The 24,746-nt window shown below is 37.3% G+C and overlaps 12 protein-coding genes across 12 annotated transcripts; 5 read left to right on the forward strand and 7 right to left on the reverse strand. All coding sequences in view use genetic code 12, as the record gives it.

The window, feature by feature from the left end:
• Positions 1-177: 177 nt before the first annotated feature.
• On the reverse strand, positions 178-1,665 carry GPA2 (guanine nucleotide-binding protein subunit alpha; the record flags this gene model as incomplete). Its single annotated transcript, XM_036811430.1, has 1 exon — positions 178-1,665. One exon carries the CDS (start codon positions 1,663-1,665, stop codon positions 178-180), a length of 1,488 nt encoding a protein of 495 aa, XP_036667868.1.
• An 876-nt stretch (positions 1,666-2,541) lies between these two features.
• CPAR2_405110 (uncharacterized protein) lies at positions 2,542-3,030 on the reverse strand (the record flags this gene model as incomplete). The annotated part of the gene is made up of 1 exon (XM_036811431.1): positions 2,542-3,030. One exon carries the CDS (start codon positions 3,028-3,030, stop codon positions 2,542-2,544), a length of 489 nt encoding a protein of 162 aa, XP_036667869.1.
• A 102-nt stretch (positions 3,031-3,132) lies between these two features.
• Positions 3,133-4,749, reverse strand: CPAR2_405120 (cyclin-dependent serine/threonine protein kinase; the record flags this gene model as incomplete). The annotated part of the gene is made up of 1 exon (XM_036811432.1): positions 3,133-4,749. One exon carries the CDS (start codon positions 4,747-4,749, stop codon positions 3,133-3,135), a length of 1,617 nt encoding a protein of 538 aa, XP_036667870.1.
• Positions 4,750-5,799: 1,050 nt separating this feature from the next.
• Positions 5,800-6,015, forward strand: CPAR2_405130 (uncharacterized protein; the record flags this gene model as incomplete). The annotated part of the gene is made up of 1 exon (XM_036811433.1): positions 5,800-6,015. The coding sequence occupies one exon, from the start codon at positions 5,800-5,802 to the stop codon at positions 6,013-6,015; it is 216 nt and encodes a 71-aa protein (XP_036667871.1).
• Positions 6,016-6,236: 221 nt separating this feature from the next.
• Positions 6,237-8,469, reverse strand: GFA1 (glutamine--fructose-6-phosphate transaminase (isomerizing); the record flags this gene model as incomplete). Its single annotated transcript, XM_036811436.1, has 2 exons — positions 6,237-8,379; positions 8,465-8,469. The coding sequence occupies 2 exons, from the start codon at positions 8,467-8,469 to the stop codon at positions 6,237-6,239; spliced, it is 2,148 nt and encodes a 715-aa protein (XP_036667872.1).
• A 1,142-nt stretch (positions 8,470-9,611) lies between these two features.
• On the reverse strand, positions 9,612-10,625 carry CPAR2_405150 (uncharacterized protein; the record flags this gene model as incomplete). Its single annotated transcript, XM_036811437.1, has 1 exon — positions 9,612-10,625. The coding sequence occupies one exon, from the start codon at positions 10,623-10,625 to the stop codon at positions 9,612-9,614; it is 1,014 nt and encodes a 337-aa protein (XP_036667873.1).
• Positions 10,626-12,255: 1,630 nt separating this feature from the next.
• On the forward strand, positions 12,256-13,356 carry CPAR2_405160 (uncharacterized protein; the record flags this gene model as incomplete). The annotated part of the gene is made up of 1 exon (XM_036811438.1): positions 12,256-13,356. One exon carries the CDS (start codon positions 12,256-12,258, stop codon positions 13,354-13,356), a length of 1,101 nt encoding a protein of 366 aa, XP_036667874.1.
• Positions 13,357-13,656: 300 nt separating this feature from the next.
• On the reverse strand, positions 13,657-14,715 carry CPAR2_405170 (thiosulfate sulfurtransferase; the record flags this gene model as incomplete). Its single annotated transcript, XM_036811439.1, has 1 exon — positions 13,657-14,715. The coding sequence occupies one exon, from the start codon at positions 14,713-14,715 to the stop codon at positions 13,657-13,659; it is 1,059 nt and encodes a 352-aa protein (XP_036667875.1).
• Positions 14,716-15,336: 621 nt separating this feature from the next.
• On the forward strand, positions 15,337-16,050 carry CPAR2_405180 (uncharacterized protein; the record flags this gene model as incomplete). Its single annotated transcript, XM_036811440.1, has 1 exon — positions 15,337-16,050. One exon carries the CDS (start codon positions 15,337-15,339, stop codon positions 16,048-16,050), a length of 714 nt encoding a protein of 237 aa, XP_036667876.1.
• A 4,475-nt stretch (positions 16,051-20,525) lies between these two features.
• Positions 20,526-22,127, forward strand: MIT1 (mannosylinositol phosphorylceramide synthase catalytic subunit; the record flags this gene model as incomplete). Its single annotated transcript, XM_036811441.1, has 1 exon — positions 20,526-22,127. The coding sequence occupies one exon, from the start codon at positions 20,526-20,528 to the stop codon at positions 22,125-22,127; it is 1,602 nt and encodes a 533-aa protein (XP_036667877.1).
• Positions 22,128-22,214: 87 nt separating this feature from the next.
• Positions 22,215-23,207, reverse strand: CPAR2_405200 (exosome non-catalytic core subunit; the record flags this gene model as incomplete). Its single annotated transcript, XM_036811442.1, has 1 exon — positions 22,215-23,207. The coding sequence occupies one exon, from the start codon at positions 23,205-23,207 to the stop codon at positions 22,215-22,217; it is 993 nt and encodes a 330-aa protein (XP_036667878.1).
• A 414-nt stretch (positions 23,208-23,621) lies between these two features.
• On the forward strand, positions 23,622-24,677 carry SLP2 (Slp2p; the record flags this gene model as incomplete). The annotated part of the gene is made up of 1 exon (XM_036811443.1): positions 23,622-24,677. The coding sequence occupies one exon, from the start codon at positions 23,622-23,624 to the stop codon at positions 24,675-24,677; it is 1,056 nt and encodes a 351-aa protein (XP_036667879.1).
• Between the last annotated feature and the right edge of the window lie 69 nt (positions 24,678-24,746).

Below are 24,746 nucleotides of genomic sequence, written 5' to 3' on the forward strand. Positions count from 1 at the left end.
CATAAAGCGAAAAAGAGAAGAAAAGTATGACAATAATGTGTAAATATTAATGCAATTATGAAGTAATAACAAAGATTTCCCTAATGATGATTCAACTGAACCCGTAGTTATGTTTCTTCTAAAGTAGATGCGTTTTTTTTTGTCTTTTTCATTTAAAACACAAGGTATAAACTAACATTATATAAGTCCACTATCTTTCAACGTATTTTCCATAATTGTCTCTTTAACAGCGGCCATAACCAATTGTATATTACTTGTATCAGTAGCCTGAGTAACATGAGGATAAATATTCAATCCTGAACGATTAACTTGATTAAATCTCCAAAGAATATATTTTGCCGCCTTGTTGATATTATTACCACCGGTGTAATCAGGGAAATGGTTTTCCAAAGGTGAATATTGCAATTTTTCAGCAAACACATCAATCTTGTTCAAAAACAACACAACACTTGTTCTTGCAAACCATCGTGAATTGACTACTGAGTCAAATAATGCAATACTTTCTTCTAATCGGTTCTGATTATTTTCCTCCAACAAAACTTGATCATATTCAGATAGTGAAACACAAAAGATAATTAAGGTAACGTTATCAAAACAATGGATCCATTTCTTACGTTCTGATCGTTGCCCACCAACGTCAAACATGTGAATATGGAGATTGTTACCCATATCGAAAACAAAATCAAATATACCTGATGTCTTTTTCCTAGTACGTAACACATCAGTTGTTGATGGTATATAATCAGGTTGAGCAATTCTCTTCAAATTCGTCATAAAGTACTCGGTAGAATCAATGAGATAAAATTGTCCTTGTTTGTGAATCATGAAATCTTTAACTTCAGGTGTATTGTAAATTTGTTCAATCTTTTCAGCTATCGATGGATCAAATACGGCATCATTGGTACCATCAAGCAAGATTTCGTAATCCAAGACCTCATTTAATGAGTCGTAATCAAGTACATGTTTACGCCAAGTACCATTAGCAACCTCCGGTGGATCCTGTGCATCCACGGTGGTATTTGCAGTGGCGTTGGTACCAGCACCAACACCATCGATGCCATTTTCAACTTTAGGTTTGATCAATTCAGGATCTAGATCGATTATTGCATTGATGACATTTTTGATACAATCCATTACATTTTTGTAAATAAACGGCTTATATTCATACAATTCCTCCTGAGTGTATCCATTTTGATGTAAAATCTTCATCTGCTTTACAATCGTTGATTTACCGCTTTCGCCCGACCCTAAAAGTAGCACCTTGACTTCGTGTTCTGTATTTGAATTTGCTGCTGCATCGACTGGATTTACCTTTTGCCCATTTGCCATTGTACCGTTGCCATTAGTGGTTGTTGCAACTGAACCATTAGCTACACCATTAGGCAGACCAGTTTGTTTTTCATTAGCCAGACTAAGCGCTGATTGTCCATTGTTATTTAGTGTTGAGTTGTTTGATTTCTCATGCTCAGTCGTTGATTCCGTCAGCTGTTGTTGCTGAGATGGATGTAGACCTGATGTCTGGGGTTGTTGTTGATGTTGTTGTGCTTGCTGCGACGTTTGTTGTTTATTCACAGCTTGTGTTTGTTCTTGTCGTTTTGTATGAGTTGACTTTGCTGGTTTGGAAGTATTCACTTCTGAAGTGTCTTTTGAGGTGCATAAACCCATTATGATGTGTTGTATTCGTTGTCCTTATTTTGGTAATTATTGGTGGGCTCTGTTATCCGAGGGGGTTTTTGGAGCAAATGACAAAATAAATAGAAAAGCGAGGGTGAAAAGATGAGAAAGTGAATGGGGGAATGCAAAATTGAATGAGTAGATGGTGGGGGTATGTATATTTGTTAGTGTATGATGTTGTGTGTATTGTAGTGTAGCGCTTGAGTAAACTTCTGAAAGCCTAATGACCTTTTTGATTTTTGCAATTGTTATGTTGGATATATGTTGTAGTTTGTTGTAGTTTGTAATTTGTAAAAGGGTAAAAGTGGTGATGGATTTCCGGTTTGTCTTTTTTTTTGTTTGTTTGTCATAAATTCCCCTTTTTAGAATCACCCTCTCTCTCCCCCTACCAAACGCAAATATATTATTTTCTCCCTGTTGTTTCCGAGGAAATTTTGAGAGCAGAATATCATCAAATAGGATATAATATATACATATATATATATATGTTAATTACCAAACAAGACTGTCATTACGACTGAATCATGTAGGTAGTTACCTCTCTTTAAAAGGAGAGAGAGCAAGAGGCGTATTGGATTTGTTTTTGACAGTATCAAAGCCTATTAATAAGCACTTTGTGCTAACTCGTGCTCCCTCCATTGACAAACTCAACTCTGGCGAAAACTGTAGATAAAGTTCAATTGTTGCAGGGTTTTACTATAGGCTGTAGCTTCCAATTATCAAGAGTATATTCGTATATATACATTGGAGTATAACTTTATGATGGGAAACTATCTCGTCGCTCCCCCTCCTCACTGCAACCAGAAAAAATTGCAACACCGGCTACCAAATTAGGTTCAATTCCAATTGTGATATGCCCAATATTCGTCAAGTGAAATGGCACTCAGGATGGTTCAACTTTTCCAAATTCCATAACTCCTTATCGTTTAATAATGCGTCTAAGCAATCTTTTTCAACATGAGTCATGAACAAACACTGGCAATCAAGGTCTTTAGTAGTAATAGCAGTAGTGGTAGTATTCAGTGGTACTAGTCTTGTAATTGACACACCGTCTCTGGTACATGCTGCATCTTCACCAATGATCAGAGCTTCAACTTGCTTCAAACAATCAATGACTTGCCTGCCGTAAAGATTCGAATACTGGCAAGTATATGGAAATTGCTGTTGCTGTTGCTGTTGCTGCTGTTGCTGCTGCTGTGATGTTGTAGAATTTTGAAAAATTAGTTGTTCCCGTTGCCGTTGCTGTTCCTGTTGCTGTTGTTCGATTGATGGTGGATAAGGTGAATATTCCGAAGTATCTATAAATAATGCCAATGCAGCATGACCAAAAGCCAACGACACACTGGACAATCTCATTTCGGTAAACTGTTTGATATTCTGCTCAATGTAAAAGGAAACTGGAATAAAAAAAAAAAGCAGAGTATATATTATTTGATATTTCTATCTTTCTCCCTTCCCCTATGTTTTCCCAGTATACCCATCTCCTGTATGTAAATCTGGCGACACTTTCTCACTACCTTCAGTTTCACGCGCAACACTCTCAAATGTATTGCCACCACTATTAGTACGAGTACTCTCCTTGTCATTTACTTTGAGCTTGCTAGCAGCAGCAAGTTCAGCATCTTCCTCTTCCTTCACTCTTTTCCTTTCCTCTCTTCTTCTCTTTTTCGTTTCAAATTCATGCCATTCACCTTTCAAATCTTTTAAAAATGTCAAGGGTTCGGGAAGTGGCTCGTTGGTGAAATACTCGTCTTTTAAAGCTTCATTAGCAATGGGTCTCTGGTTTGGATTCAATGCCAACAATTTTTCCGCCAATTTGAAAGCTTCTGGTGTCATTGCATCTTTGTATTTGTTAGCAAACTTGGAAGCAATATTGATTTTCGGCTTCAACATTTCAAACCATGGTAACTTGTCAATTTGTGGCCATGATTCCAAGGTTGGTGTCCCCAAAATATTGAAAATCTTGCTCAATTGACTGATTTCATCCATACCTCTGAAAGCAGCCATTTTGGTATACAACTCAATCAATAAGCACCCAACTCCCCATATATCCACCTCCCGTCCATAATCAGTGGCACCTAACAACAATTCTGGTGGTCGATACCAAATTGTAATTACTCTATTGGTGAAATCGGCAACTTCACCCTCACCTAAAATCTTCATTGTTCTTGCCAATCCAAAATCAGCAATTTTCAAATTCCCCAAGTTATCCAACAAGATATTTGACCCCTTGATATCACGATGAATAATTCTCTTTTCATGAAGATAATTCAAACCTTCCATCAACTGTTTGAAAATATATTTACGGTGACTTTCTTCCAATTGTAATTCTGGATGTGTAAGCAACCCTGTCAAATCATGATCCATGTAATCAAAAACCATATAAATTTGATTGTGCTCAACCATCATTTCCAATAGTCCAACAATGTTTGGGTGATCAAATGATTGTAGTAGTTTTATTTCACGTATTGCAGTGATGGGGAACCCTTCACGTTCACTTTCTAGTCGCAATTTCTTTACTGCTACATATTCATTAGTTATAGAATTTTTCGACTTGTATACTTTTCCATATGTACCTTCTCCAACTTGTTGTACTCGTTCATAAATTGCACTACTTCGCAGCTCCTTGATTGAATGTATCTGTGAACGAGTCAATGTGGGTTCCACCTCTCTTTTTGGTGCACTGGGAACATACGTGCTTCGACCGGTGTTGGCTCGCTTATTGCTATTATAATCACGCCTCTTGTTGAAACTGGAAGGGCCTGACGGAAGGGGACGTTTTATACCTGCACTAGGGCTAGATGATCTGTATGACCTGTTCCCTGGTCCTGATGGTCTAACCGGAGGTTTGGCGTGTGAAGCAGATGCAGTTAGTGGCGGTGGTGTAGCCTGATGCTGTTGTTGTTGTTGTTGCTGTTGCTGTTGTTGTTGATGTTGACTGCGAGGGCCAGATGGTGGACCATTTCGATAATTCGGCCTATACTGATCACGTTCGCGGTAACCCGGCTGTCTCTGTCTCGAGGGTCCTGATGGCGGCTGCACATGCAGACGAGGTCCAGTGGGTCTATTGGACATGATGGGTTGGGGATTGAATGTGATGTAAGTTTGGGCAATTGATAGTTTTGTTTGGAAAAGAAACGATGGAAGACAGAGAGGAAAAAAAAAATTGTTCATCAAATGCACACACACTCATTTGTAAAAGAAGTGCAAGATCAGAAACCTACATCAATATAAATAACTCTTGACACATATAACTAAAGTTTATCGTATGTTGTAATGTGACATCACCATTAGGTGGTAATTCAATTTTTTTGTATTCTTTGGTATTATCTTGTAATTCATTTTTAGGAATTAATGTTGTTTACAACAATACTCCAAAAAGAAAAGGGCTTAACTAGGAAACACCGTTTGAAGTATTCAACAATTTGGAAGGACATGAACTCAATTTCATCAATTTGAAAGTGATGTTATTGTTTACGAAGTCGGAATCTAAGCTCGTAATCCTGTAAAAGGCGTTGAAAAAACACTCCTTTATGGAGGGATTCAACGTTTCCCCAGGACAATCACTTCCTTTTAATATCTCAACAATCACGCAATCCGATAATGGAGTATATCCCTCTTAAACTCATCGATAAAGCAGTCAATTAGTTCTTGGCGAGTTTCCAAAAGACCCTTCCAGAATTGCAGTTTGATGTTGAAATACTTTTCGATAAGACACCAAGGCACGAATAGTAAAACAAAATCTATATGGAATGCAAAAAGCAGGATTTGTTTGGTATGTTCACATTAATATATATGGTTAAGGAAAGAAAGTTACCTAGAAGGTAGATAAAAAACGCTATCACATTATCATGTGACATCCAATATGGTACTACATTCATGACTAGCGTAAGACTTAACTGAAACGACTTCTTCTATCAAAGAAGCGTTCTATAGTATGGCTCCTACCTTCTGAAATAGTCGTGTACTCTCCCGAAAACCATGCTTTTGTTTTATCACACCGAGCGACTAATCCCACACGCCATCTTTAAACACATCGTACTCAACCCTTTCTTCAACGTGTAGATACACACCAGCCTATTCAGCCCTACAACACCAACGCGCACACCTTTACATATATCAAAAATGATTGGCAGATTAGCCCATATTGGATTTGACTTGGTTTTAATCAGTGGGTTCCTAGCTGGTGTCAAACGTGCTACTGGAGTACAACCAAATTTAGACCTAATTGAAAACAAAGATGTTAGAAACTATACCGGTAAGTTTTTGGGGTTAGGTGAACAAGTCTTGGATTCAAGTGCCGCTTTTTTGGGAAGTAGTCAATTCTTCACTAGGAAGTAAAAGCCAGATGGAAGAATGCGTGGAGATGCAAACCTGAGGAGGGCACCCGACAGTGTATGTAAGTAGTGGGTTGCTAATTGTGTATAAACAAAGTATAAAATCCAACACGATTTTCCTACAAATGACAATACCCCATTTCTCTATATCAAAAATTCACTATGGAAAACTTTACTTTAAATACGCTTTAGCTCTTCTTTTCTCCTCTCCTCTCCTCTCCTCTTTTACTCAACAGTAACAGACTTGGCTAAATTACGAGGGAAATCAACATCAATACCTCGGTTTACCGCCAACCAATAACTAATCAATTGCACAGGAATAACATTTAACAATCCCTGTAAGCAATCAACTGTTTGTGGCACTTCCAATGTCGTATGAACTTTATCATTGGATATGATTGCATCACCTTCATTACAAATGACAATGGGTCTACCATCTCTAGCAGTAACTTGTTCAATTGCCGACATGGTTTTCGGGAAAAGTGAATCACGAGTAGCAAATGCAATTATGGGTAATTTATCATCGACAAGGGCCAAGACACCATGTTTCAACTCACCAGCCAATACACCTTCAGAATGCATATAAGAGATTTCCTTAATTTTCAAAGCTCCTTCCAAAGCAGTGGCAAACTGGTAACCTCTACCCAACAACAACAATGATTTTTGATCATTTAAATCATCATTACACAATTTCTTAATCTTGTCTTCCAATTTCAAAACTTGTTTAATTTGTTCAGGTATCTTTTGTAATCCTTGTATAATTTCCTCATGTCTACTGGCTCTTGAAATCGAATCGTTGGATAATGAAAGGGCAAACATAACAAGGGCAATGTATTGCGAAGTATAGGCTTTTGTGGAAGCAACACCAATTTCTGGTCCTGCATTTATGTGGACACCACAATGGGTTTGTCTTGACATTGAGGACCCAACAGAATTGACAATACCAACAGTTAGCGCGCCTCTTTCTAAACAATATTGTAATGCCAATATAGAATCAGCAGTTTCACCTGATTGAGAAACAAAGACACAAGTGTCATCACGGAAAACTGGGGATTTTCTATCAAGGAAATCACTAGCCAACTCAACACTAACTGGGATTTCCGTCAACTCTTCAAAAATTGATCTCGTTGCCAAACATGAATGATATGAAGTACCACAAGCAATCATCAAAATTCTTCTACATCTTCTAATTGTTGGCAACCAAGCTTTCAAACCACCCAATGTCACCGTGTTATTTTCAAAATCAATTCTACCTCTCATGGTGTTAAAAGTCGAGTCTGGTTGTTCGAAAATTTCCTTCTGCATAAAATGTTTAAATGGACCCTTCATGATTTCATTCAATTCCATCTCCAATGTTTGTATTGGTCTAACGGTGGATTCGCCAGCACTCTTTGTAGAAGCTCTATGAATATGTAATTCACCATCATAGATATGAGCAATATCATCGTCTTCCAAAAACAAAACTTTCTTGGTGTGTTGAACAACTGATGCTGGATCTGAACTCAAGAAAAATTCAACTGGAGTTGGCAAGTCATCTTCAGAAAGGAAAGCTCTTGATTGTGAAGTTCTTAAATTTTGTTCACCAGGAGCAACGGGGATAAATCCCAAATCTTGAGCAGTGGTTCCATTGGGGGACAAAGTTTGACCAATTTGTTGTTGAACAACAGCACCAGAAGCATTATTTTCAAACTCAACGTCAACAAAATCAACTTTTAATTTACGATCAGTTTTAACACCAACCAATAATGGCGAACCTTTTCTAGTACCACATACTTCACCAGGATAATGGAATGACTTGACTAGTAACCCATAAGAACCTTCCAATTCATGCAATACTTGTTTGGTCAATTCATTAAAATCAGGAGAAACACCCGCTTTCAAGTTCAAGTCATAAAAGTGTTTAAACAATTTGGCAATACATTCAGTGTCGGTTTCACTTTCAAATTGATGGCCCTTTGATAACAAGTATTCTCTCAATGCAGCAAAATTAGTAATGATACCATTATGGACAACAATAAATTCACCTTTGGCTGCATCTGATCTATGAGGGTGGCAATTTTCCTCCTTTGGTTGACCATGAGTGGCCCATCTAGTATGAGCAATTCCTGCATGGTTATCAAACACAGCAGTTCTATCAATCTTGTCATCTTGAACTTTTTGTTTGAGGACTTTGACTTTACCTGGACATTTGACAATAATGTTGCTCATAATATCGCCATTTTCACCATCCTTGACTAAATTACCATCAACTGCTAAACCAGCAGAGTCATAGCCTCTGTATTCCAATCTTTGTAACCCTTCAATAAGAGTGTCAACGATTTCACCTCTATTTTTGTCAACCAAGAAATTAACGTATCCAAATATACCACTAAAGGAAGGGGGAAGTAGTTAGTATTGGGACTATCCTGTGTGTGTTGGCAAAAAGGAAGAAACGAAAAGCTTTTGTTACATACCACATGATTTAAGCGAATGAAGTAGTTGTAGTAGTAATTGTAGTAGTCGTTACTTGTATTTGATACGCCTAATGTGATTCGATTAAAACTATTATACGTTGATACTGTAGTACAGTGAAGTAATCTGTTTTCGTTCGAAAAGATGGATGGATGGTGTATTTATAGAAACAAAAAAATATACATTCAGTGAATTTTTTTTTGTGATGTGTTAAGAAATTAATATGTAACACCTGCATATGCTGCTACTAGTGCACATCACATATTGCAGTAAACTAACTCGAGTAAAGGAGTAGTACAAAGGGGCGGGTTAGAACACAGTAGTTCCCAATCGCTTGGAACTGGGTTGTATTTGACTGCTTGTGTGACCATAGCTGAGCAAATTGCCAGCAATATAAATAATAAACTAGAGGTGAGATCAATCACCTTTCCTAAAATGGAATAAATCAAAACAAAGCTGAGAATTTCAATTCCAGAATCACAGAAGAGCTGCTACAACTCATCTCGTATGAAGAGAATGCTTTTCTATTGGAGTCAGAGGACACTTTCAGCAAGACTGAGTTTTATTGCTTTAGGTAATATGGATACAGATTCCATTGTATTGTGAGGTGGCAGTCAACACAATCCATGATCGTAAATACTCATCGTAGCAAAAGCCCACTTGCAAATCCCCCTCTCTTCTTTTGCAAAGCCTACCACTTGATTCAGAATAAACAATGTCTTAGAATGCCGTCTTACTATGTGCACAAAGGATTAATAGACTGCGGTTTTTTTTTTCTTTTGGAGGCGGTTTGAACAATCTTGAATTGCACTTCGTTCGTGTGACCAGCGCGTCAGTCGAGACTTTACTTTTGTCGCCACTTGAAATTTTTTTCGGTTTGTGATTCTTTTTGCGCCTCGTTTTCCCACCTACCCGATTGTTCTGACGAGAACTCCGAAAGGGGTGAAGTAGTAAAGACTTATGGTCGATAAAGATAAATTGTTTTTTTTGCAACCTAAAAGAGGAAGTGACTCCTCGAACATACACGATAGCATATACTTACGAGCACGCCTCGTTTGCCCCTTCTCAATATGTTTGATTGCTTCTTTTCTATATAAACTGACTACAATACACATATGCTTGTCCTAGATGCGTCCTATCCCTTACATTTTACAAGTTAGCTCCTGGTGGCCCAAAATTACCAAATGAAGAGCTGCCGCCACTTCCGAAACTACCACGACCAGCAGTTCCAGGGCCTCTGAAATTCAGAGGCAAACCTTGACCGAGATTATCCAAATTATCTTCCGAGTATGGATCATCATACCTTGCACCTGGTGGCACACCTCTTCTGCCACCTGTACCTTGATGTTGTCCCCCTTGCCCAAATATAGGATGATCTGGTGTTGGATACATACCCCCTCCTAACCCACTACCACCACTTCCCTGTGGAGCTTGTAATGGATCTATGTATCCTTGTAATGTAGGATTAGATGGAATACCGGGAGGATTCAAGTCGTCACCACCAATTGGGGGTAAATGTGTTGACTGTCCCAATGTATCCCTTACCGGTGGTCCTTTATCTTTAATTTCATATTCATCTTCAAACCCAGGCATATCATCGGGTAATTTCGTAAATGGTGCATTACCAGTAGACGCAGCAGCAGCTGAAGGGTTACCTCCAGCAAAAGTTGAATTAGTTGGATGATAAGGAACTTCGGGTGTTGGTGATCTAGCTGGATTGCTTTCAGTATCAGTAGGTTGTTCTTCGACAATGGGTCCTTCTTGCTCTTGCTTATTTGGATGAGCAAAAATGGAACTTACTTTTTCATTATCAATAATGTATCTGAACTTGGTATTGAATTTTTCCACAAGATCCTTAGGCAAGTTTTGCTCTTCATTTTTGATGGGAAATTTGATTTCATCCAAATCGAACCATTCCCAATTGATTAATGCATTATCCAACCTTCCATCAAGATTCAACAAGTTAATTAAAGATTGAACACTGCTTATTTCAGTGATACTGACAATGAGGAACTTTTCATCCTTATAGTATACTTCAGATTGGTTCAATTTTTGCTCTTTTGTGGTTTGAACTAGTTTGAAATTTTGTGAGCTGGGGTAAATTGATTCAACATATTTGGTGACCAAGTGCACTGTTAGTTGGAAGTAATTATCGATGGTCATAGCTAGAAATATGATTCAAAAGATGGTTTGGTACAGCTCTTGAGAGAAAAGAATTCGATTAAAAAAGTTGTCTGATTATAGTTTGCTATATGTTGGCGTATAAAAGATGGTGTTAGTTATGTATATATATAAGAGCACATAGAGGGACACGCACAGAAGATATAGCTGTTATATGCAGTACAGAATTCATTAGAATCCCTAAATTGTGGAAAGTGTGCGCAACTCAAGAACAAACAAACAGTTTTTGATCATTTACTTTAATGAACTTTTTTGTGACACGGAATTCCCCAGATGTCGTATTATTGTATGTCACGACACACTAGAAACCACCACTAAAGAGGCAACTCTCTTCGATTGGAACTACATGATGGGGTGATTTATACTATTGTCCCGTTCATCGTCATTTCTTCTCCTAGATAAAGATTGTAATTGCTTCCAGTAAAGTGTTTGTATTGCTTCAAATGTGACATGATTGATTGCCTTGAGGAAAAAGTTGCAAAATTTCGAAAAATGACCACTTAACAAAGGTGAATCCTTGTTGATATGTAAAAGATAGGTTGCTCGCGATCGGTTCGGTTCTGTTTCTAAAGCGGTTGAGAGGACGGTTTTGTGAAAATGTGAGTGATTTTCAAGACATTGATCCGCGTGTCAACAAAGGCAGTTAGGTCAATTTGTCAATTGTCGACCTAAAGCATCTTATTGGGTAAATGATGACCCTATTTGCATTGTATCAGGTGGTTATGTAAATTTAGAAGGGTGGTTATGTGCAATTGCCATTTTAAGATAAGAGGAAGCAGTCTACAATATATACAAAACCAATTAGCAAATAATTCGTAACCACAAACTCTATTGGGCTCTCCCAACTAGCTCAGATATGACTATAATATAACTCACTGACATGTGATTACCTCTTTAGATTGCATAGAGACCCCACATGTTTGAGAAGAAATTGCGAGAAAAGTCTTTATACTGGGATACATAGAGTTCTTCGGATATATTTACCATCACAGATTGACCAGCTGTCGAGCTTAGTGTGTTGTAATCTAGATTGTATTCAATAATACCCCATGGAGGAGTGGTGAGGTTGACTTGAGTTTAAATCTTTTGCAATCGTGCTTCAAGGGGGGGGGGGGGGGGGTTACATTGCGAATCGAAAAAAAATAAAAGGGACAGCACAATTTTTTTAGACAGAAAATTCTCGAATTTTCATGACGATTGTTGATAAGATTAAACATCTCCCCAACTCTGTATTAGTTGTCGCTAATGTGTCAACTGCTAAATGCTGCTTCGCCAGTCTGTAGCTCTTTAATGGAGTAATACTATATAGGTTACTTTTATAAACGCTATTGTTGATTGTTATACAAATAGCGTTAATTAAAGTTTGAATTGAATTGAACTGACTCACACACACACTCCTTTTTTTTTTTACCCTTTCTCACCAAAAAGAAATTTAGTATAATTGTCGTGCGAATAGGTTTTTTTTATTTTTCCTTTCTCTCTTTTTCTCATTTACGTTGATTTTGAAAAGCAAACTTAAAGAGCTCCTTTAAGGCACACACCCACATCATAGCTGAAAAAACAATCACCACCTCTACCAAACAACGACAACAAGAGATTACACAACTCAGCAATGACCACTACAGTTCCTATAATTTATTCATTTCCTGAATTCCTTGGTGTTGCGGAAGCAGTTGCAGACTTGATTATTTCGTCACAGAATCAGACTTTATACAACACCACCGATCTAAAACAAATTGCTTTGATCAAAGCTGGTCAAGTAAAACGTCCATCAGTAAACAAAACAAATAGTTCACTTTCAATTATTAATCAAGGTGGTAACGGGAATAGTAATGGAAACAACGGAAACAGTGGCAATGGATCTACTGGCAGTAGTGGTGCCACTCTAAGTGCCAGCAATGCCCAATCAACATCCTATTTGAATCCTGACTACCCTTCATCTTCAGCATCTGCAACGAACTTAGCTGCCAATAACAAGATCAAGAAGGAGAAAAAAATCTTGAAGAAGCAGGAAATTAGATTCAAGATTGCCATTAGTGGAGGTTCATTAATCAAGATCTTAAATCAAGGTTTATTAACCAGACAGGAATTTATTGAATGGGATAAATGGGACATTTATTTTGCTGATGAAAGATTGGTACCGTTTGATAGCCCCGATTCCAATTATGGACAAGCTAAATTGGATATTTTCGATCATATAAAGGGAGACAAGAAACCACGAATTTTCCATATTGATGAATCATTAATTGACGATCCACAAGAAGCTGCTGATGATTATGAAAAACAATTGATACATCAATTTGCCAAAAAGGATTCAGTCAAATTACCCATGTTTGATTTATTATTGTTGGGATGTGCACCCGACGGCCACATTGCTTCATTGTTCCCCAACCACGGTGAAAGTTTAAGGGAGAAATTGGCATGGTGTATACCTGTGTCAAATGCACCACTGGGTCCATCAAATAGAATTACATTGTCGATACCAGTTATATGTCATGCTGCGAGAGTGGCTTTTGTTGTTGAAGGTTTGACTAAAGCCCCCATTATCAAGACCATTATGGAGAGACCAGAAAAGGGTTTACCTAGCTCCATTGTTAATGAAGGGGCTGCTGGAAGAGTAAGTTGGTTTGTTGATGATGCTGCATTGAATGATTTGTATGATATTACCAAAAAGAAATATAAATATTTATCAATCCCGGAACCTAATCATTGAAACGGGATGGAATTGGAGCATAGTCGCGATGGGCGATGAGAGAAACAATTTTTTTTTTCCATCTTCAAACACAATCCAATCACATTTGGATTCAAATGAGCATATCTTCACAATCTACATCCCTTATATTGAAGAAAAGAGAGAGATATATGAAGCGTTTTTCCAACTTTTGTATTTGTTTACTGTACATTTTTCTCCATAATTGGATACTCAATATCAATCTTCAATCGTCATACAAGAATTTCATTTTTAAATACGTAAGATAAGATGTTGACCTATTTTTTCTTCTGTTTTTTGCCTTTACACATCTTTGACTATATACTTATCAGGCGCCCTCATTGCCCATTCAGTCCATGATCCATCGTACAACTTGACAAGTACACCAACTTTAACAATATTTTCCAAAGCTAATTTCAATATACATGCAGTAACACCAGTTCCACACATGACGATAATTCCCTTTGGGTAATAGCCGTCATCGTGTCCTAGTTTACTCAAATCAATGTTCAAATCCTGAGTCAAAATTGATTCAATTTGAGACCTTGTCTTGAACTCATTATCGGTTTCTGCATTGAGCAATTTTGTAAATGGCAAGTTCTTGGAAGTGGGGATGTGTCCTGAACTTAAACCGGGGCGTGGTTCTGGTGCTTCGCCAGTGAACCGATCGTGAGATCTAGCGTCTAGGATCAAGTAGTTTTTTATATCATTGTTTTCGAGAATACTTATCAATTCTTCGTATTCAATCACTTCCCGATCGTAGATTTCTTCATACAGATGGGGCAGGTGGACTTCATTGACTTCTCCACCTACAAATTCAACAGAGCTAGCATCTCTACCAGTGGCCACATTGGATTCCTCCCCCAGTGCTTCCACCTTTAACTTTGCATCTGCATCTGCGTTTATCTCCTCCTTTGGGAAATCAAATTTCAAATAGTTTGGATAATTATCCAACAAATAAACTTTACCATGCCCGGCCAATTTCAAAGTGAATGCAACCCGAGGACTAGAGAAATTACCTACACGATCAAACACCACCAAATTATCCAGTTCGTGAATTCCCAATTCTTGGAAAGCATCATTCATAATCAGTTGCGTTGGTAACATGTGCGGGTAAGGTGAGTCCTTGCACCATTTATCAACATCGAAAAATTTGGCCCCCCATGAACGCATGTTTGGATCTTGTTGGAATTCGGCATGAGCATTGCGGGGGTTATTGGGCATAAACCAAGTGGCGTCAATGGGGATTGTCCTGGATTTGGCAGTAGTAGTAGTGGTGGTGGTGGTGGTGGCTGTAGCTTTTTGTAATGTTCGGAATGTTGATGGTTTGATAATTGAGACGAATTTCGGTGGTGATGGCATAGTTGTGGATGTGGAATTGGTGGGAAGGGGAAGGTATAATTAAGCGTGTTCGCTTGAATATAGTGTTGTTCTTGTGTGTGTAAAAAGCTCAATTGATGTGAAAAGAATTAGAACGATGATGATGTCTTGACGTGTGTTGTTCAATTGACCTTGTACGATCTTAATGGGAACGAGACAATTGAGCTCTTTTGGTTGTCCTGGTTGGAGTTTTGACGAAATCTCTTTTCTGGTTTGACCAATTTTGTGTGCGCTACTGTTTTTATTTTTGCGCTTGAGGAACATCTCTATTCGTTAGATTGAGATGTAGCCGCTATATACGGGCTATGATCTAACAGCATCCACGGAAAGAAGAGAAAGCTTGATGAAAGTTTTCTTTGATTCAAAGCTCGTGATTGCGGCCAAAGCCTGCCTGAATTGTTCTAAACTGCATATCTCATAAACGGCGTTGTTATCCATAGTAATAGTCGTGTACGCGTGGCGTCATTTCCCTGATAAAAAAGCACCACAGTTAATTTTTGTTGCTATTTTGTTCTTTTGCAAAATTGCATTCAGGAGGAGACTTCAGTTAAACTTCGCCTTTATTAAACGTTACCTTACTACACCACGCTACATAAACCAAGTATGAGTTTATTCGTATTAGGATCGACTGGACTAGTCGGTGGGTTTGTTGTTCAAAATGCACTCAAATCAAAAGACTGGAGCAAAGTTATCACCCTTTCTAGACGCAAACCACAATTTGCCACCACTACTCCCGAAGCAGAATCTCGCTTGGATGCTTTAGTTGAAACCGATTCATCAAAATGGGGTAGTATCATCAAGGATATCAATCCATCTCCTTATGCTTACATTTCATCATTTGGTACAACAAGAGCAGCAGCCGGTTCAGCTGAGAAATTTAAAGCTATTGATTATGGAATCAATTATGAAGCAGCAAAACTGGCCAAGGACAACGGAGTCAAAACATTGGTGTTGGTTTCGGCAATTGGTGCTAATGCCAATTCTCCGTTTCTTTATTTCAAAACTAAAGGTCAATTAGAAGATGATATAATTGCATTGGGTTTCGATCACACAATTATTTTGAGACCTGGTCAATTGAATGGAGAAAGAGAGGGGAAAGAGAGGAATAGTGAGTGGCCCCAGAAAATTGCCAATTTTATTCAAAGTATACCTGGTGTTGCATCGGTTCTTATGTCGATTGAAGCTAGTGATGTTGGTAAGATTGCTGTTGATTTTGCTGAGCGAGCACAAAGGGGGGAGGTGAGTGAAAAAGTCAAGATTGTTGGTGGCGGAGAATTGAGAGCATTAGCTGAGAAGTTGAAGCAACAACAAAAGTGAAGAAGCGGAGTTAGTGGTCGTACTGAGGTTCTTATTTCTTTTTGAGTTGTTTTAATTGAGTTGTTCTTTTAATGTAGAACCGAAGTTTACGTAGTTTGATTTGGTAATGCTCCGTAAAGTGTTGCCCTCTATTCCTTTTCCTTCTTCTTTATAAGATACAAGACGGAAACTAATTTGTGGAACCGGTTAACGGACAGAGAGTTGAACTGTATTTCAAGAAAACAGGTGACACATTCGGTTTTAAGGGGGATAGTTGGTTATCTTTTTGTAGTTTCGGATATAAGTGGGAAAAAAAAACAATCTTTTGTCCCAATGATTGTAGAACATTCCGTTATTCCGCCATTCTGTTGTTGCTGATGTTGTTATCTCCTGTTTTTTTTTTTGTTTATGATTTAAACTCCGGTATTACTGACACAAAAACACGAAATTGCTTTTAATGCACACGACATGAAGAAAAACATCAACAAATAATAAACAACCCGTAAACAAAATAGATGAAAGACAATAGGATTATTGTTTGATTGTGTATTGGATGATTTGTTGCAACGGTTACTGTTTTACAAAGTTGTACTTCTAATTTTGAGGTAAAACACCATGTGATTGAGTTTGTGCTTCTAAAGTTTCTTGAAGATGAAATGTTTGATGAGTTCGAAAGAAAGAAACGCGAATAAAGAAGGGGTTGTTTCTACAATTGAGTCAGGTGGAAAGGAGTAATGTTGTTTTTAGTTATCGATGCGTCATAGGCTACATTGGAAATGATGTGCTTCGTAGTGAGATGTAAGCGTAGTATAGCATAGCCATGATGGAACTAAATCAACGCACCTTCTTTTTATGTTTGTGCCCGTGTTTACATTTTACATGACATTTGCTGGCAGGGCCTTGTTTTTATTTTTATTCTTTTTGTTTGTGTGCCTGCATTGATAAATAGTTGATGATGCTTTTCGATTTGATTTTGAGAGAGAATTGGTTAGGTGTCGAGATTGTGCTAACTAAAAGTGTTTTGGATATCTCTTACAACTCTTTTTGTGGCTCTCTTTTTTGTTTGTTTTTATTTTGTGGTGATGCTGGCTCTCTCAGAATCAGTTTGTAAAACCAAGGGAAAAAAAAGCTTTTAACCGTTACCCGTGATTCAAAAGACAGAGTGGACGATACAAATTAGTTGTCCAAAAAGAAGAATAAAAAAAGGGAGCCATAGTTTTGCCAATTCGGAACATTTTTGATCATGTCATTCGTTAGAAGTAACGAGAGAAGCAATTTATTATTATCTTTCTTTGGTGATGATGGGGGGGGAACTTCGTAAAAAATAAAAAATAATAGTTTTTATTTTTTCCGCTGACTTTATATACAGTATGCTGAATTTTGTGATTTTGTATATCAGTAAAAATAGGGGTAAAGAAGAAAAATTTAAGAAAAATATAATGATGATGATGATGATGAAAGGCACCACAGTAGAATAGAGCTTGGCAGTATTACCATTAATGGAGATGTGATTAATACAATAACAATAGAGTAGTGTGCAGTGTGTGTGTGTGTGTGTGTGTGAATGAGAGAGAGAGATAAGCACGTGGCAGTAAAAAAGATGATGGAGCATCTGGAAAGTAGATGTCTTTACATTGGTTGCTTGTACATTTAGGTTCAGAACTTGCGTATCCTTTTAATCCTAAACTCTAGTGATTGAGAAAGTTCGTGGCTTCGTACAAGGTAATAAAGTAGAGATACCAATGTTTTGTTACGGAATGACTTGTTTATACAGGCAAAAGCATATAAATGATTATGTGTGACTTCAAACTGTAAAATTGATGATCTCAATAATGATGAACTATTATATCGAGGCAAAGTGCATATTAAGTCACTGATATACAATGATTTGCAGCTAATTAGGGTTATATGCTATGCAAGTCATAAATGTATAGAGGTGAAGGATAATTGTTATTTGTTTTATGTTTTACTTTTTATCTGGTTTGAACCAAAAAAAGGAAAAAAAAAAAAAAAAAAAAACCAGCCACGTCTCGCTTATCTCTTTTATCTCTGAGTTCAATCACTCCATTCTACTCTCAACTGCAGTGCTAATACTAACCTGGGTGACTTTAGTGTATACGACTACTGAAATAGCAATTCCATACAGCATAGGTTTCTTTTGAGTTTTTGTTTCAGTAGCTGTCATTTGCGAAATAGTTGGTCTAGAGTGCGAGAGATAAAGAGGGGAGATAATATTCCTTGTTTGTGAAATTGTTGAGCTTGTTAGTCGTGTATAAAGAGCAATAATAACACAAAGGTGCAAAAAAATATAAAATACGTAATCAAATGTGTACAGTATAGAATAGCTTGCACAGCCTTGTTTTTACAATTTTGTTTCAAAAAAAAATTTCTTTTTTACTTTTTTTTTTTTTATTTTTGTTTTGGTTGTGCGGGTGTTATATCCGGAGTAATTGTCTTAGTTATGGGTTTGTGTAATTATTAAATTAGTCTGCTGCTTAGAGAATGTTTTGGGTGTTGCCCTGTGCGTTTCATGATGTCAAAATTGCCAAAAAAAAGTCGTCGATAGATACAGGGAGAAAAAGCATAGGCAGGGAGATTTTCAATGAGTGACTGAGGTGGTTAATTTACTAAAGATTTTTCGGCTGATGACGAAGATAATTATTGTGTTTCTCTTAGCGCGATAATCGTACTTACCCCCTCTCCAAATTTCATATGTATCATGGTTACATTTTTTTGAATCTTTTAGTGAAATGTGCTTGTCGAATAAAAAAAAGAAAAAAAGGGGGATGAGGTTGGGGATGGAGACAGGAAAATTGAATGTGTTCACAACAACTAGCACTAAGCAGAGTTTATCGTTTGTACTACAAACGTATAAGATAATACGGCTCTATTTTTCCAGAAGCATACTTGGCAGCTACTACTCTCTTTACCTAATACCACTTGTATACTGTTTGCAATTGGACTGCGGTTTAACAGAAGGGACCAATACCTTTACTATCGAATGTGAGGTGTGTTTATCCTCATTTTGTCGTATGTTCAATTGTTTGTGCTTATGTTTACATCATGTCTTTACAATTGTGAAAACCAACCAACCAACCAGCTTTATCACAATTACAAAGTTGTAGTGAATGAGTTGTGGCACGGGTTAATATTGGGTCTTTGTTGTTGCTTTACGTAATCGCATCAATTGGCTGTATGTACAATTACTTGATTAAAAAACACGACTGCAATAATAATTATTGTCTTCTGTAGTCACAAAGCCATCAAAGACACGGTATTTTTAATTTTATTTACTTTTATTTTGTTGTTTTTTTTTTTTTTATTGCTACTGCAGTAGTATTGTAGCGTACTGTATACAATTAGCTGCAGTTTGTGTAATACATAATATTATATAATATGCAGTACTCCTTACAACAATCTCATTTCAGTTTATTTTTATTCTTAATTTTATTTTTTATTTTTTATTTTTTATTTTTTATTTTTTATTTATTTTACTTTGTCAATAATAGGCGCATGGTTTGTTTAATACAAATGATCTCACCATGTATATATATATATCAAAGACTAGTTGTAACAAATTTTTTGACAACCAAAACAGTAGATCTTATTTTGTACAGGCCAATTAATCGAAACAACCAACTATCTACATAACTCAAAGTTTAGAATAGCAGAGAGCATCTACAACCACCAGGTGTCTTACACTTTCACATTCACATTCACATCCACATTCACATTCTACTTTACTTCACATACACATTGACACGCAGGGGAAACCAGTAGTTCACACCCCAAGGCATACAAGACAAAAGATTTGGCAACACGCATCACTGACAGAATCTTTAGTGTTGACTTTCATACAACCATTCAAGCAAAAGTAGTGTTCGGGCACAAGTACACGACAACAAACTTACATCATCACTCCACGTATTATTTTTATTATTGTACGACACAGCCTCCACTGGCAGCACCGGTAGCACACTAGCAGCAACAGCACCACCACCACCACCACCACCACCACCATTTGCATTTTAAGTAAAGAAATTATTTGAACAAAAACACGTTCAACCTTTCACAAACGAAATCTTTGCTTACCCACTATCTTAGATCTCAATCTTAAACCGTTTTGTCCTCACCAAGTTACATTTGACAATCTACACAAGAATTGTTTGCGTGAAAGGAAGCAAAGAAAAAAAAAAAAAAAAAAAAAGAAGGAAGAAAATTAGCTACAACAATAAGACGAAGCTAAATCTTTACACTATTGCAAGTATCAGAAAAATTTCCTTCATTCAATTTGTTTCCCCCACTGTATTACAATTCTTCTTACTAGCTACTACAACGCAATATAAGGCAATCTCACAGCTTTATAAACAACCACAACTACAACAACAATAGTCATCTTCATCATTTTTGCATTTTAAAAACCTACTAGTCATATTGCTACTATAAGCTTACATCCAACTCTTTTCTCATACACACACTTTTACACATCTACAATCATGAGAAAGGAATTGAAATACATCATTTACGCACACATTGTTCTAGTAATATACCTCCTATATCTATCATTTGACTTGCTTACACTATTGCACGATGATACATTTGCTGATGCATTGATTGATTATGAATTGAATTCACAAAAATTGGATAAACCGGCATTAATACCGAAAATTATCCATCAAACTTATAAAAATGAAAATATACCTGAGATTTGGAAACCAGGTCAACAAGCATGTATCGATTTACATGAAGATTATCAATATATCTTGTGGACAGATGAAATGGCACGAGAGTTTATCAGTGAGGAATTTCCTTGGTTTTTAGAAACTTGGGATAATTACCCATACAATATTCAAAGAGCTGATGCTATAAGATATTTTGCATTGTATCACTATGGTGGTATTTACATTGATTTAGATGATGGCTGTGAACGTCGTTTGGATCCGTTATTGACAGTACCTGCATTTGTTCGAAAAACGATACCTACTGGTATTTCCAACGATGTCATGGGAAGTGTACCAAACCATCCTTTTTTCCTCAAGGCAATGGAATCATTGCATAAATATCAACGCAATTGGTTGGTACCTTATATCACCATTATGATTTCAACAGGACCATTATTTTTGTCAGTTGTTTGGAAACAGTATAAACGTTGGGGTATTCCAGAAGCAGGAAAAGTACGTGTTTTGATGCCAGAAAATTACAAGGGGTATCAATATTCATTTTTCGCCATTGCTCCTGGCTCATCATGGCACATGAGTGATGCTAACTTTATCAAGAGTTTGGCCAACCACTTGGTATTGGCAGTTATTGGTGGGTTTCGTATTGCTCTTGCCATTTTGGCAGTGGAATACCTTTTCTACTCATTTATCATTTCCAGTTTCTTTAAGAAATGTACTGCCAAGGTGGGCAATCTCATTTTGGGAGTAGTCACTGGAGTTTTACGCTTTTTCAATTTGGATAAAGTTGTTGATTCTCATTTTAAAGGGTACAATTTCGTATCTAGTTCGCCCATTGGTAATGATGATGAAGAATCTCAATTGGGTGAAGTTAAACCTAAAAAGGGAATCAGTTTGAAGAATTTTATTAAAAACTCCAACATCAAACGTCGGTCAAGAAAAGATTCCAATATTCCTATTGAAATTGATATACTAGAGAAATTGGCTGATGATCCAACGACAATTGTAATCACAAATGATCCAGCACAATCATCAACCATACCGAAAGGTGTGAATAATAGCAGATCCAACAACAGAACAACAACTTCCTCCTCCTTAAGCAGATCCACTTCAAGCAAGGATAAATTGGAAGTTGTTGAAACTTTGAAAAAGATCAATTCCTCCGATGAGAGTGAATTTGATAATGACGAAGATTCGAGTAATGATTCAACATTTGTTAACGAGTTGGAGACTGATGCTGAGTATCTACAAGCATATTCCGATTTAAACACAGATGCTGAAGCTGATGTTGATACTGATGATTCTACTACTAATGATTACAAAACTGATGCAAGAAAATCCCCCTCGCAAAGAGGCAAGAGTGACTCAATTAATGGTAATGACAAAGGTAGTGACATGAAATATAATGATGATATTGTATAAAGTATGTAAAGCATAATGAAATTGTTTTAAATATTGACTACGTACCAAATGATTTTTCTATGACTATAAAATTAAATTGGTTTCCCCTCATCTGCTAGCACTTGACTCCAACATTTTAAAATTATCCCGCTTATACCTCATTTCCTCATGTTGTTTGATTTCAGTCTTTATCAACTCCGTCAACTCATCAACAATCTTTACTGATTCAAAACACAAACCCAACAATTGTTGTGCATCAATGGGGACACCGCCATTTTTGCTCAATTGGATAATCTCTCGATTCTTGTTTAGTGTAATTGTTAAACTACCTTGTCTCAAGCTTTCTTCTAATGCATCGGCATCAAAAAGGCATATTTCATCCTGGTTTTCGAGGTCGTCATGGTACGTGCCAGATCCGTCTTCAATGGCTCCACCAGTAGCTCCACCCCCTTTGATGTTCATCTCTTGCGATGATAAATTATAAAATGAAAATGTTAAACAAATGGGTACATGCAAAATACTTAGACTAACCGGTTGTCGTTCATTCACATCATGTACAGTAACGGCCCCGCCATCTCCATGGATACTAATATCTGGTTTACGAAAATGCAACAATGCCAACATGGTGGCAAAACAACCAACATCAATTAAATTGCCATCATAATTCCAAAAATTCAAATCAACACACAATTCCCAAACTTTATCACCAGCAACAATACACAAACTCTCTAAATCAACGGCATTTGATCTACGTATAGCTTTTTCCAAAATTCGTGATACCAAGACTTCATCTTGTTGTTGTTGTCGAGTAGTGTCAAATTTCAAACTTGCTTGTGGTGATACTTCACTGTTTATGGTAAAAATCCCTTCAAATGGTCTATCAGGGTATGGTTTCACAATTTGCGCCGTGACTCGTACACTTAGCTTGGTTGCTCCCCAGCTCACTTCAACGTAGCCGTATTCAGTGGGGGATAAGTAGATGGAGATGGGTCGGTGGGCGAGGAATGGACGGTTTGTTGGTGGGTTTAGACGTAGATTGTTTTGAAGAGCATAGTGGAGAAAATTGCGTTGGTTGGTGGTAATCTCTGCTGTTCGTGACATGGCTCAGGGGGAAGGGGAAGGGGGGGGGGGAACGAAAGTGTGTGGGTGGTGTAAGAAGATTTGCAATTTTGCGATGCAGACGATGATGAACTTTAAGAGTTTTCGAGAAATCTCGATTGGTAGCGTAATATATACTTGATTGATATAAAAAGGGGAGGTGGCAGTAGTTAGACCAATTCGCACTTTGCTCTATGAAATGCTATTAAGGGTAATTTGATACATATTGGTTAGTCTACGTTGCGGTGACACTTGTTAATCTGCGCCACTGCTGTTGTGGTTGTTCTTCTAATGTCGTGTGTGTATATTTCACGACAATGGCAACAATATTTTTCTTTTTCGGTGGCCAACTTTTTTCCCTTCTTGTGACCTTAAGCCCTTCCCCCCTCTCACTTCATCAACGACACTGCATCACCAATGTTGCCCAGGAGCGTTGTCTTAAGATCCCAAGTGGGTCTGATATTGCCCAGAAACATTGTCACAAAGATAATTCCAACCACCACATCTCGATGCTTTTCCACTAAATCACAGTTGTTGGCCCCGCCATCAGCAACTTCGGCTTCACTCAATTTTTTCCAAAATAAGTCATTGCCAGCCAACACCGTGGTGAAATTTGTTCCTCAACAACAAGCATGGATTGTTGAAAGAATGGGTAAATTCCATCGTATTTTACCACCAGGATTAGCCATTTTGATCCCATTATTAGATCGCATCACCTATGTACAATCACTAAAAGAATCAGCCATTGAAATCCCTACTCAAAGTGCCATCACATCCGACAATGTCTCATTAGAGCTAGACGGTGTGTTGTATGTCAAAGTTGTTGATCCATACAAGGCAAGTTATGGAGTTGAAGATTTCCAATTTGCTATTAGTCAATTGGCACAAACGACAATGCGATCAGAAATTGGTAACTTAACTCTTGATGCAGTATTGAAGGAACGTCAACAATTAAATACCAACATCAATAAAGTCATTAACGAGGCCGCCATGAATTGGGGAGTTGAATGTTTACGTTACGAAATTAGAGATATCCATCCCCCACAAAATGTCATTGAAGCTATGCATCGTCAAGTTAGTGCTGAGCGTAGCAAAAGGGCTGAGATTTTGGAGTCAGAGGGTAATCGACAAAGTAAGATTAATATCAGTGAAGGTGAAAAACAAAGTATAATTTTACAATCAGAGGCCAATAAGCAAGAACAAATCAATTTGGCTCTTGGTGAAGCTGAACAAATCAAATTGAAAGCCGAAGCTACTGCTATTGGTATCAAGCGTATTGCTCAAGCTATTAAAGAAACTCCTGGTGGCGAATCAGCAGTTAATTTGCAAGTTGCTCAAGAGTATATCAAGGAGTTTGGTAAATTGGCTAAAGAAACAAATACCGTGGTTATACCTTCTAATGTTGGCGATATCTCCAGTTTTATGGCACAGGGGTTATCCATCTACAAGAATTTGAATAAGGAAGGAAAATAGATTGGTGGAACCATTGGTTTAGTACCCTAACTTGTATATATGTAATTAAAAAGTGATGTCGTTTTTTTT

The sequence above is a fragment of the Candida parapsilosis genome, contig 006372 (assembly GCF_000182765.1).
Source record: "Candida parapsilosis strain CDC317 annotated contig 006372".
Classification (NCBI taxonomy): Eukaryota; Fungi; Ascomycota; class Pichiomycetes; order Serinales; family Debaryomycetaceae; genus Lodderomyces; species Lodderomyces parapsilosis.